At 39.8% G+C, this 13,356-nt stretch overlaps 1 protein-coding gene across 1 annotated transcript in view; it reads left to right on the plus strand.

The window, feature by feature from the left end:
• The window catches only part of TACC2 (transforming, acidic coiled-coil containing protein 2), a 46,402-nt gene that overhangs the window by 10,482 nt on the left and 22,564 nt on the right, over nucleotides 1–13,356 (plus strand). The window contains exons 3-7 of the mRNA XM_009881595.1: nucleotides 3,535–3,595; nucleotides 4,647–4,854; nucleotides 8,686–8,747; nucleotides 9,594–9,709; nucleotides 10,488–10,659. Coding sequence (XP_009879897.1) covers nucleotides 3,535–3,595; nucleotides 4,647–4,854; nucleotides 8,686–8,747; nucleotides 9,594–9,709; nucleotides 10,488–10,659 — 619 coding nt within the window. The remainder of the gene's footprint in view (nucleotides 1–3,534; nucleotides 3,596–4,646; nucleotides 4,855–8,685; nucleotides 8,748–9,593; nucleotides 9,710–10,487; nucleotides 10,660–13,356) is intronic.

The following is a 13,356-nucleotide window of genomic DNA, read 5'->3' on the forward strand; positions in this document are numbered from 1 at the left end:
TTTGCAGCCAGCCAGAGTCTCCTTGTGTGTTCCAGTAGCTCCAGTGGAGTTGACAGACCCCCAGTACAAACCTCTTGGGTCCACCCATCTGCTGTGAATATTAGAATCAATTTCAAAGTTGTTAATTTATGGGCAACGTGATTTACAAAGATTTTGCTAAACCATATCCATCCTTGGGAAAATCCATCACGGGAAGGCCCTGTCCTACAGTCACAAAGTTCACTGCTGCTCTTTGTCGTGGTGGCAGAAGTGAAACTACCCTAGAGCAGGGCTTCAGGTTCTTTGTTCAGGAGGTTTGTAGGAATTCCCAGCCCTCACCTGGGACTGCTTTCACTTCGTTCTGTTACGTGTCTGCTCACTGCAGCCTCGTAACCTACTTTTGCAAGTGGTTTCTAACAAAGCAGAGAATCCGCAGCCCGGAGCCATAATACTTTCTAGGAGAAAATTAGCCTAAGGCTTCTTGGGGGGTGCCGGGGGAAGCAGTGGCCTGTCTCCCATCTCTCTTCTTCATGAAAAGGGCCCTCGACATGGCTCCTCCATGGGGTCTAGTGCAGGAGAACCCCTGGCCGGGCAAGGAGATGGGGTGTAGGACCCTCCTTGGCAATGCTCCCATGCTGGGACAGGAGAGAGAAGCCACTGCAAAATGCTTCAGCTCCGAGGGGCAGAAAGGAGGAGGGTGTTTGAGTTAGGAAATGACACTAATGACCAGGGCTTCTAATTAACAGACAATTGTGCACAGCCAGGAGCTTTTATTAGCACTGTTGAGGGGTGCAGAAATACATCTGTACGGACCAGTTTGAAAATGTGTTCCTCATATGGAAAGACAGTGATTTCTAGATGAGACCTATGGGAGGCGGAGAAGCCAGGCATGAGTTTAAGCCATCACTAAGCTCGTACTGCTTTGAATCTGTGTCATATGCTAGGTCTTACCTGTGTTAAATCAATAAAAATAATCAGTTTTTATTCTGGAATGAAACTTGCAGCAGTCTAAGCACCGACCTCCATGTGAAAAGATGAGATTTTTAGAAGAGTTGTCAGCTCCACACAAATTACTCTCTGGTCATACACCTAAGTGTTGAGCTGTTTTGAAGTACATCATCTTGCTCAGATGATACTGAACAGAGAGCAGCTGATGCCTCCTGAGCGCCTGCTTATAGTGATGGATAAAAATAGGTGGCTTGTATAGACATCGCTCTCCAAACTGTCGGATGATTGGAGGCTGGGTTTAGAAATGCTCAGTGCCAGCTTCCCAGAGCATCGCAGGTGAGAAGACCTGAGCAGAACCTGCCAAGCTTATAAGTCAATGAAAACTTTTCTTAGCCTTAATTGTTCGGCAAAGTGTCCTTCTGATTTTGATTCTGTCAAAACACAAAGTTAGATTTCGGTGAGAGCTGAAATAGATGAGATTTAAAGGAATGTCATTTTCTTTCTTGACTTAGGTAATGATTTGAAATGGTCAGGTAGCTTTATCTGTACTGTCGTGAGAAATCAGCAGACATGAAAAATCCTTGCATAAGCGTGCTCTTTCCTTAAGCTTAGCTGCCATTCAAGAACAGTTTTACATCCCATGTAATCACAAATACTGTGTTTTGAAAAGAAGGCAGGTGTCTACTGTCAGGGAAGGCGAGGATGCGTAGTCTGTTGACAGGAACTTAACTCTGAGGCCTCAGCTTTGAAAAATGTGTTTTGTAAGATGAAAGTGTGTCAAAAGTATAATATTGAATTTGAAAACATTAAAGGACTTGATGAATATTTTTTTTCTCCCCTTGTATTTCACAATAAAAAGTAGGTGTTAAGATTATACAGGTAGAAAATATGCATGATCAGATTGCCTTAACACATTAACATTAACAGAGTATTTGCAGGTTTATCTTTTTTGTCAGTTCCTTCTGTCTGTCTCTCTTTTCTTTGTCTTATTTGTCTTAGGATGGTAGAAGATGTGATGTCTGTATGTTCTCTGTTGTAAGTAATTCTAAGCTAACAATTCAAATTTCCTCTTTGATTTATGGGCTTTTTAATTTTACTCATTTATTTTGCAGCATGATCAGTTGTTATTCAGCATGAAGCTTTTGTCTTAACTGTTTCACTTCACTGGTACATATGAAAGCTATTTTAAGTCAGATGCCTTGCTCTGAATGAGTTTGAGGAATTGCCTTGTTATCTGTTTCCCTATCAAAGAAAATCCTCTTTTAAAAACTATATAGAGTTTGTATCCTGGAGCTAAAATACAAATGTTTTATTTCTACCATTGTACAACAATATTGTGCAATCAGTTTTTCATAAATACTCCGTAAAGTGTTTCTCCTTCTTAAAGGAATAAGTTATCCTAATTACTTCTAGCATCATAACTAGATAATTAGTAGCATCGGACACACCAATATTCAGCTGTCCAATTTATTTTCCCCTCTAGATGTGGTATTGATTTACCCTCTACCGACTGAAACCCACCATTATAATCTCTCCTGCTGATCGTGCCATTCATTGATCAGGGATGAGCTGGTGGGCAGTAATTTTTGCTACGGCAAAGTTCAAACGTTAAGTCTTTTATCAGCGAGTTTGGTATGAAAATTTTCTGCCTCTTCTAGTTAGTGGCACAAATGTGTTTGAATAACTGGCAATATGCATCAAGAGAACAGGTGGATAATTGGTTTATTTCCTTCTTAGAAAATATTTTTAACCACTTGGGAACAAACATAAAGGCAACATTCATAACTATATACCAAGACATAATGTTTATTCTTCATTTCCTTCTTAGAAAATATTTTTAACCAATTATGAATAAACATAAAGGCAACATTCATAATTATACCCCAAGACAGAATGTTTATTCTTCATTCCTTTTGCCTGATTGAAACCTGTGGGATTTGGAAGGGCTACAGTGTCCGTGCTCCCAGTCTGCACTGTGAGCTGTCAGGGCAACTGGAAGCAGAATTGCCATATTTGCTGTTATATTTGTTTTAAAGAGGGAGGGAGCGCGTTGTGCACATTTGCAACGGTAGAGCTTTGTTCTGGCATCTTGGGAACAGCATCCGCCTCTGCTGTTTTTATGTAGTTCATCCAAAGTGTACCATTTTTTTGGTAATGATTTCGGGGGTCATCGGAGCTTACTGCCCAAGGTGAGCACAGTTTTAATTCTCATGTAAAGATGTGGCTTAGACTTAATTTTCAGATGGGAAACTGAAGGAGACAGAAGCTGAAATAATTTGCTTAAGGCCACTGAGGGTGTCTGTGGCGGAGCAGGGATTTGAATTGCAATCGAGCAGCAGCTCCGTTCTGTATATATGTCAGTAGTTGGCATGAAAAATATGGCAGTCCTGCTTTTCTCAGCTTTTGGGGAGTTGAGGCCTGTTCCAAGTGCATGACAAGAATATGTACCGATGGCATGTTTCTCTGTGGTGCTGCTGCCTAATGGATGGGATTTTCAAGCAGAAGGGCTTACAGAGGTTGCATTGTCTGTGGCTGTCTCTTGCTAAGTGTGAAATGACCCGATTCTTGCTGGTATTACCATATTAACTGTTTTAACTTTGTTTTCAGTGATACATTTAGGGTGAAAAAATCACCAAAAAGATCCCCACTATCTGATCCTCCTTCTCAGGTAAAATACTGCCTTATTTTGATGCATTTAATTAGTGTTCTTGTAGGAGCAAAAAATGTAAATTTGATTTATTTAATTGTAGAATTGTACATTTAATAATAGAAGAGGTTTTTTTAAAAGAATATAAGCATATTGGTGTTCAAGTACAGCACCCTGGGCTATAGTCATAAGGTATTAGACTTTTGGTCTCTGGAAGTGTGTCTAAAACGTATATTAGATCTTGTATTTGCTGTGAGAATTCCAGTTAGACTATTAGTGCATGTACTTTGGAAAGTCCTATGTTACAATGGACAGACGATATGAATAAATATCTTCAATCAGTTGTCTGAAAAATTCGACGTAACTGTCCACCCTGGAATTTTTAGATTAGAAAGTAAGAAACTGAATGCATCAAGCTGGTGGGCTGGAAGGGAAATAGAAATAAACCAAGTGGGCTGATCTACCAGGAACATGTGCTTGGATGGTTTTATTCCTAGTTGTAAACTGCTGGCAGGTGGTTTTCTTGGAAGAGGAGTTAACAAAAGCAATGTTCTGCCTACAAAGGCCTAAGTGCTTTGATGTGGCACAGCTCCTTCCACGCTGCTGTTCGTCTTCCTGTTATCCATCCTACCCTTTTATTTATGCTGCATGACTGCCTAGAAGTGAAGAAGGGGTTCATGACCTCGCAGACCTACAGAGGCTTGCTCCCATGAGGGAAGCCTAAAAAGTCAGTTTTGGTAGTCAAAGGCTTCAGTGGTGGGTGATGTGTGCCACTTATGTCAAGTGCCTAACAGATTGAAACGGTTCTGGAGTTCCTTTCTTCCTTGTTATCAGGGCAGCTTTGCGATGCGACTGTTTATCATCAAAGAGTTTAGTTATACCGGGAAAACTTGCTGCTAGTAGAGTTCTAAATAAACTACTCTGATATTTTTCATTAAGTATTTTATACAGAGCTGCGGTAAAGAGTACAGAATTAAAAAGATGACTGTGGTCATGGAGAGGAATTTAGGGAGTTGACTATTCAACGTAATAATGAAAGATAATAGAATTAATTGGCGCTTGTTTTCTGCAGGATCCCACTCCACTACCTACTCCAGAAACACCACCCGTCATATCCACGGTGGTTCATGCGACAGATGAGGAGAAACTGGCATCTTCGGTGACAAGTCAGAAATGGACCTGCATGACTGTGGACCTGAACACGGATAAACAGGATTACCCACAACCATCTGATCTGTCTACGTTTGTTAATGAGACCAAATTCAGCTCTCCTACAGAGGGTACGCTTTATAACGGACTGTCTGCATCCAGCAAATGTTATATTTCTTGAGAGAGGTGTTTTGGTTCATTTGAGGATATTGGCATATACTTTGGTGAATGCGAACTGTATTATTTGGGAACCCTAAAAAATGATGCTCTTTGGGCCAGTCCAGGGAACTTGGCAATTATGGGAAGCTCAGTGTATGACCCCCATTGTCCCACCTTGAGTTTTCAAGAAAGAGGAGAGAGGAAGCTTAAAGGAAAATGGAAGGGGCCTTCAGAGAAAGGCTTTTGCTTCCTTTGTATGGTAAATTGTAGACAAGCTCTGTTCTGTGCATGCTGCCTGTTCCCTCTGTGCCTTCACAGGAGACTGGGGTCTGATCCCGCTCCCAGTTAACGCACTTGGATCCGGAGTCACTGAACTACTGATTTTGCCTGAGCCTGTTCCTCTAACCGGAATGGGAGAAGGTCCCAGGTTACAATTCTGCTCAAAGTTTGTGTATTGCATTAAGACCCTGTAAGATGCCGTCTCTCCTCCAGGTTGCTAGGATCCAGGCATCTGTATGCGTAAAGGTGTCCAGGATATTCCCTGTGTAAGATATTTACCTTTCACATGCCAGATAAAATTGCCTTCTAGACAAGCTTAAGATTTTTCCCGTCACACCTTCCTACAAGCAGTTGTGAGCTAAAGCTGGAAGTTCCTGTCAAGAGAACTCTCATTCCAGATCTGTGAAATGTGCAACAGACAGAATTTAGCAAATTTGTGTGTGGCCTTCCTTGGGGTTACCAAAGGGAATACTGCTTTGCAACATCTGCTCCAAGGGCAGATTTTCAGCTTTGTGGGCGGGAAGAACGTATGAATTTAACTTGACTTCAACTTTTTCTTCTTAATCAGAACTTATTTTTTTTCCCCTAACCTTTCAACCCCTGTCCCGATCTACCATCAAAGCTACTTTATACCCTTTTAGACTGGGACTGAGGAGTTTTTGCCTAATTAAGAACTGCTAAGCTTTTAGGTCAAATGTGTTTGACATTAAAAGGCATGAATAATCGTAGTGGTTTTAATGGGACTGCACATGTTCATATGCATGTGCTTGTATGTTTGCGTGGCCTGGGCTTTTTGGAAATCTGTTGAGTCTTTTGTACAGATAAGTATTTCAGTCAAATTATTGTCAAATTATAAATTTTAGATATCAGCTTCACTTCATTTGTATTAAATAAACAATTTAAAGAAATATTTTTTAGAAAATAAGCCCCCCAAATCTGGGAAAATGGAAATTATGCGAAAGGAAATGAACAAAAGAATAGTGAGAGATACTCTAAGGCAATCATTTTAGCTATCAAAGTGGAGAGAAGAAAGTGAGCAAAGCTCCTAATTAAATGCTAATTGTCTTGTCTCATGTGTGCTGCGTCGTATAGTCGAAGTTTCAGATTACATGCTAATTATAATCAACAATGCTTCCGCTTTTCAGATCTCTGAAAAATAATAATTTTTTTCCCTTGACAGTCTTGCTCCTGTGGCACTGAGAAACTCATGAGTAATTCCAGGGCTATTTCTCAGTGCAAATGTTTTCACCCCTCCCAGATACTGGTATGAGTGTTATCCTGTAACCTAACACGGCTTTTGTACGGATACAGCCCAAATACTGAGTCAGCCGATACATCCAGCTCTCCTCTGTTGCATGCGCTGCTTCTAACTGCTGCCATTTTTGTGTTGCACAGACCAGAAATAAGCAGTAATTATTAGCAGAAAATTCTGATGTAATCTTGCAGCTACTTGTGGGAGGAGTTGGAGGACATCACTTAGTAAGTCCGCTGCATGTATTTATTAAAGGTAATTGTCTTACTTCACGAGATATCGTGGACATTTGTAATTTTGAATGTCTAGAGGTAACCGGAGCCTAAGATTTTGGAGGGGAGATGATGTCTTAGGGAGGACACCTAGGAGAGTCGATAGTGTCTGATTGTGCTGGAGACTTCTGAGAGCAATGAGACGAAACAAACTGCGTTTCGTGAGCCGTGTTGTTCCTTTTGTTTCTCGTTGAAGTGTTTCCATCTGTGTTCTGCCTTTTCTAAATCGGTAAAGTTAAATTCGTGTTGTCATCCCAAACGTCAGTTTGGATTGCCATTGCAAGCCACTGCCAGCCCTGCAGGCAGATGGAGGATCACCGCCGGCTGTGCCAGCAGAGGACAGTGCCGGTGCGTCTCCTGCTTGTACTTGTACGCTCGCTCACCGATTGCTCTCTGGGGTCGTAAATATGCCCCTTAGTCACTGGTGATGCACCTCGCTGGGCGACGTGTAGGTAAATGAAATACAGAAAGGCAGTGACTAAACGCTCTTATCTGGCACTTCGTGCTTTCTCCTGCAGCGCTGCGTCTAGGAGGTGGTTTGAGTCTCCTCGTTTCGGTTTTGTTTCCGCTTTCACTAGGAGGAAGCTTGTATCCGATACCAGGAGGTTGTCCATCTTGCCTGGCTCCCTGTTACCGTTAAAACATATGGTGCTAGGAATTTAAACGTGAGGAGCCTGCTTTTATGGCATTCTCGTCACTCAGATGTTTTACTATTAATATCTCCCACATGTCAGGTACTGAGAGTTTGTGGCTGTTCCTTTTCAGTGGTTGTCTGAGAAAATACATAGACTTGTGGAATACCAGTGCTTGCACTCTACGGCGCTTTTTATTATAAAAACATTTTGAGCATTGTAAACTCACATTGCACCCTTTGAAACTTTTTTTTTTTTTTTTAACAAAGCAGTAAGAGATTATCTTTAGGGGTGGTTTGTTATTAAAGAACAAATGTTTTAACTATGGTTACCATCTTCCTGATACAAGCCCTACTTTTCAAAAGCTACCTAAATCTAGAAGAATTTTAGCACATACTTTTATCTTAATGTAAATACTAATGTGCCATTCGTTAGAATTTATCTGTACTAGAAATGGAATTATACAAGTGGCTTATTGAATTAACTGATGGAAACAGAGTAAAATACAGCATTAGGACAAATTAATGATGTTTTTAATTTTTAAATTAAGGTGTCATTGAACAAAGTCTTTTTTTTTATTGGGATGCAGGAAGATACGCTCTCTTTTCCATTTTGCTGTGTTTTATCTGTCTGCCTCTATATCAGCTCACTACTGGGTGACCATGGATTGGAAGGAAATGCTGGTTATTCCCTCCAGTGTAATTAGGAGATTAGAAGTAGAGGAGCAGTGAAGATTTGCATTTTTATTAGGGTTTAGATTTAGGGGTCTTCGTAAATCTTCCCGCCTTAGGCTTTTCCTCTGTAACTAAAATGTGGAAACAGCCCAGTCAGCTGGGTTGGTGTGTCACTCCTTGTTCAATCAGCATACGGGTATTTTACGTGTCTTTTTATCTGAAGTAATACCACAGTAGTCCTTCTTAATTAAGAACTGTGTGATAAATATTAAGAAATAGAAACTCATTTCTCAACAGCTTTTAAAATCTTTTTGCGTACATTAAAGGAAACTGGTATCAGCATTACCAATTATTGAAAAATGTGTTTTCTGTGATAACATGATAGAGGAAAGTTATCTGTGGCCTGAAAGTGCCCTGAAACTTTGTTAACATTCTGGCCCCTGGGGCAGAATCTTCAGCAAATTGATAAAGCTGAAATTTTTCAGGCAAATGAATTTGCCTGAAGTGTGTCATAGTTCATTTTTGAAAATCTGTGCACCTTCTGCTTTCTCTCTGTATATTCTATTTTTAATACCTCATAGAAGAGTATTGGGCAGGATGGAAGTGTCCCTTGTAAATGAGAAGAGATCTCATTTACTTCTGCAAAATCATTTCATGGCAGGTATTTAATGGCTCGTTTTTGTTTCTGTTGCAGAACTGGAATATGGCAACTCATATGAAATAGAATATATGGAGAAAATAGGCTCCTCTGTGCCTGTAAGTTCTCACTTCCATTCCCATTCATTTGCATCCCCTTATCATAATATACTATCCTGCTAATGCCGTCGGCCTCACTACCCCTTAAATTAATTATAATGTGCCTGCAGCAGATTTGCAAAACCAGTTCCTTTAAATTGGCATAACTGGGATAAATTGCATGTGCTTTGTTGTCCTATATCCTGTAGAGCTTGTTCCATTTTATTATTTTATTTTTAAGCTAGCATCATAGTAGTCCTTTCTGGAGATTAAAAGCAAATCAGTATTTCCAGCAGTGCAGAGTACAGAGCTGTCTACACCAGCGATTGAACTATTTTAAGGAACCGAGAGTAAAACTTTTAAGAAGGTGGAGGGAATCAGGAAATAATGCATAGAATGAATGTGAAATATGGAATGCAGTATTACATGTTACCAGTTGTTTTACCTTACTTCTATTTAGTTCATGGATTTGATAGCTTGACTAGATCCAATGGGCTTATATCCACAAGCAAAGTTAGAAAAATCAAGCATGTGTGTCAGGTGTTTAAACTGATGAGAAGTTTCAATGAATATTTTAGTAACACTTTCAGTCAGGGGATGCCTCCTGCTTGACAGGACCAGAAATCTGATTAACCCCAAAGTGGGAGAAGAAGAGCCATTACAAATACTGAACTGTTTGGGTTTTGTTCTTTAATGGTTTCTTCCTTAAAGGGATCATCTCAGTATCAGTTAGCATAGACTATATTACAGTCCTGTGTTATTAGTTCTCTGTCAAGTCATTTGGTCACTTAAGGCTTCAGTGACCTGAATTAGCTGTAATGGAGAATGGTTGAGTTGCTTAATGAGTCTGTCTTTCCCTGTTGCCAGCAGGATGATAGCACCCCGAAGAAACAATCTTTATACCTAATGTTTGACGCACAGCAGGAGAGCCCAGTCAAATCACCTCCCATCAGACTGTCTGATTCCACCACGCCGTGCTCAGGGTATGTCACTGCATGCAAATTCCGCAATGGAAAAGGGTGTCGGGGAAATGGGTTACCATCATAGCACGTACACAGGCAATTCTTCCTCCCTCTGCCTCCGTGTTGCCAAGTTGTTTGTTTAAAAATAGATTCCCATCTGTGTACACATACGATAGAGAATAGAGGGCAAAGATACAGAAGTTTTATAATGGGAAGGAAGAAGGACACATATTTCCCCTTCATATTCTTACTAAATAGAATCACAGTCACAACTGTTTCACTAGACAATGGCTTCCTACTTACAGTTTTTTTCTCAAGATACTGAGGTCATTTTCATATCAATCTAGAAATCTCCTAATTGCCCCTTTTCACTTGGCCTTCCCTAGATGTATTTTCCGAACAAGGAGTCTAGTTCATAAGAACAGGATGTGGGGGTTGTATTTACTTCCAAAAATTTTGCTTGTTGAGGACATCTGATCTTGTTAGCAAAAGTTGTTTGTTGGAAGAGATGTAGGTCATGATGAGAAAGGGGTAAAAAGGCAAGTGAGAAATATTTAAGGAATGTGCATAGCATTTCTGATGGAACTGGCTTTATTTAGATTACTTTGGTGCATTGCTTTGAAAAGATATTGCAAAGTGTTATGAGATATAACGATATAAAGTTGAGTTGAAACAATGTGAGGATATAAAAATATATACACATGAAAGTGATGAAGAGGACTTGCTTAGTTGTTACCAGGAGCATAATTGTATGGACCTTGTGCTCTACCCTGAAAGCAAGTACACAATCTTTTTCCAGGTCAAGTTTTGAAGACCCTGAAGCCCAGCAATCCTCTGGAATGAAAGTGCAACATCCAGCTTCCCGCGTCCTAGCGGCCAGCCAAGAGGCACACTTACAGTCACCTGACAAGTCAAAGCAGAAAGACCTGGAGCCCATGACCCTAGGAACAACTCCAGAGGCTATTGAAATTGTAAGTAATTTGTGATCAGAGTTTGTTGTACGATAAGATGTTTCCCTGCAGAAATTTTTCATGTCACGTAAGAGGTAGCAAAGGTGGATCTCTCAAGTAGAGTGAAACTCAATCTGATAATTAAAGGTCTTGGTAGCAGCATGTGGTAGGACACAAATGAGGGAGGTAGGTAGATGGAACTGATGGAATTCAGAAGAATTTGCTGAATTCTTACTGTGGCTTTACATGTTCTTGTGCTAACTTATTCCAAGTCGATGCTTTGAAGTGTTTTTTTTTTCTCACACAGGCCTTTTTACTCTGTGTTTTAACCCAATATTTAAAGAAATATTATACATATAAAATAAGGGGGTTTATATAAACATAGGGACATGATTTGTTCTGTTGCATGTACTGTGAAATTCCAAAATTTTGTTGGTAAAGAACAGGTGCCCTTTCACATTTTTGCATAAATTGTTAACTGTATTGTTGTCATCTGATACTGGTAATATAAAATTCACTTTTTTTGATCATTAGGACGCATTCCATCTTCCAGTTAAATCACTTTTTTCAGTGGTTTCTCCAGGTTGGATTTGAATTAGTGGTGAGCCCCTCCTTGCTTCCAACTTGCGCTGCATAAACTTTAGAGCGTTGGTTCTCAAATTCACAATGGTTCCTTCAAGGCCTCCACTTTCCCAGGCAAACTTATTTCACAAATGCCTGCAGCTCTAGGCATGCTAAGCTATATGACAGCATATATACTGAGGAGTCAAAATAAGAAGCAGCTCACTTTATTACTGTGCTTAATTTATATTAATGATGCTGTTGATACCATCTCACAAAATATTTTTTATGAGCTTCAATACTTTTCTCACTGCAGGGAGTCTTGTGTACTTGAATCCCAGAGGTCTTGTTTTTGTCGTTCTAATTCTGCCCACCCTCATATTATCCTGTTGTAATTGCGAACATGACTTAGTTTATTCCCAGTCAGCAGCAAAAGACTTTGTAAAGGCAGCAAAAAGAGTCTTGCTGAGGTTTCCCTCAGTTTTGGTGGTCTTCAAAGCTTTTGTACTGCCTTAGAAGTGCCTGAACTGAACATAAGCTGTTGTATGAACAATATGTATGTATAGCGTATGAAAAAAAATGGTTTGAAAACTATCGTAGAAGAATTGAGAGCGGACTGTGGTCCATGGTTTGAGAGCCATTGCTTTAGAGGTCCTAATATTACTTACTTCATGTTAGTCTTGGAAAGTTTACTCAGCTTTAAAATTAGGAAGAATTGTTCTTTATGTTTGTCCGTTACACCTGTGCATCATGTAGTCAAAAGTAATCTTCAGTGGGGCAAGAAATTACTAGGAATCAAAAATCTGCAGACATGTATGTTGCTTTTGGCCTGAACTACTTTGACAAAATCTCTGTTGTTTATTCTATGTCCTCCTTATCCTTCAGACATCTCCTGAAGACTCCTTTGTCTCTGCTGATGCTCTTCTCAATCGGATATCTAAGAAAACCTCAATGTGTGATCAGCCTGAATATCTGGATCCTGACTTAGCAGAAAAGAACCCCCCAGTATTTGCTCAGAAACTTCAGGTTTGTAGCAGAAATATAAATGTCACTTTTCTTTATGTTTGTCTATACACAGGTAGAGGAATGCTTTGCCTCATCTGATAGGGGTGGGGAGAGGATTGGTGGGGAGATGGGAAAGAAGCAAAATATGGTTTGATTGTTTCCAAAGTATCTTTGGCCTTTCAGGAACTTACAGAATGGAGATATTTTAATTTAATTCATATAGTACATAAATTCAAATTTCTTCAACACTTGCAGCTATCGTGTACCACTGATGCATATATTTTGTAGAAGTCTTTATAAAACAAATCTTTTAAGCTTCAACACAGGACTTGATGTGTGGAGAGTTGTCTTGACACCTGGCCTTAGGAGGTCTGTATGCATAGATTCATTTTCAGAGATTTAGGCCCTAATTCTACTGAAATGAAAATTAGGCTTTGTTTTTCTGGTAATTTATCTAATGCAGAATTCAGCATAGTTTCTTCTAGGAAAAGCAAATAGATCTGCAGACGAGTTGTGTATGTCAGGATGTATTTTCTAGCATATTTGTAGTGAAACTTTAAAACAGCAAGGTTTGAATTGAGAATGGCAGCTGGCATAAATTCACATAAAAGGAAAACAAAAGGAGAGGAGTCTGTAAAAAGCAGCTTCAGAAAATATTTATTTTACCCAAAGCATTGTTCATACTTACCCCCTAGTAAAAATTGTTTGTCTATACAGCTACCTCAAAACTAACCAAAACCTGGAGTTTTGTATCAATGTTCTAGTCATGAGAGGAATATGGGACGTGTTTGTCACCCAGGAATTGTCAGAATCGTACATTAAAATATAACATTCCATTTTTGAATGTGTTAAACATTTTTTGCTATGTTCTTAATACATTTTTTTTTCTGTGGATTGCTCACAACCAAACACTTGACAGGAGGAGTTAGAGTTTGCTGCCATGAGGATAGAAGCGCTGAAGTTAGCCAGGCAGATTACCCTGTCTTCTTTCCGCTCCGAGGTATCTGTTTTGTGCCTGCCACGTGTGTGTGTGTGCACAGACTAAGAAACCGAGTGCTGCTTTTTCTTTAACAAGGTAACTAAGGCTCTCAGAGTGCAGTGCTAAGCTGTGCGCGCCCCAGTGTGACACCAAAGAGCATGCTGAAAGCAGCA

The sequence above is a fragment of the Charadrius vociferus genome, unplaced genomic scaffold (assembly GCF_000708025.1).
Source record: "Charadrius vociferus isolate BGI_N301 unplaced genomic scaffold, ASM70802v2 scaffold282, whole genome shotgun sequence".
Classification (NCBI taxonomy): Eukaryota; Metazoa; Chordata; class Aves; order Charadriiformes; family Charadriidae; genus Charadrius; species Charadrius vociferus.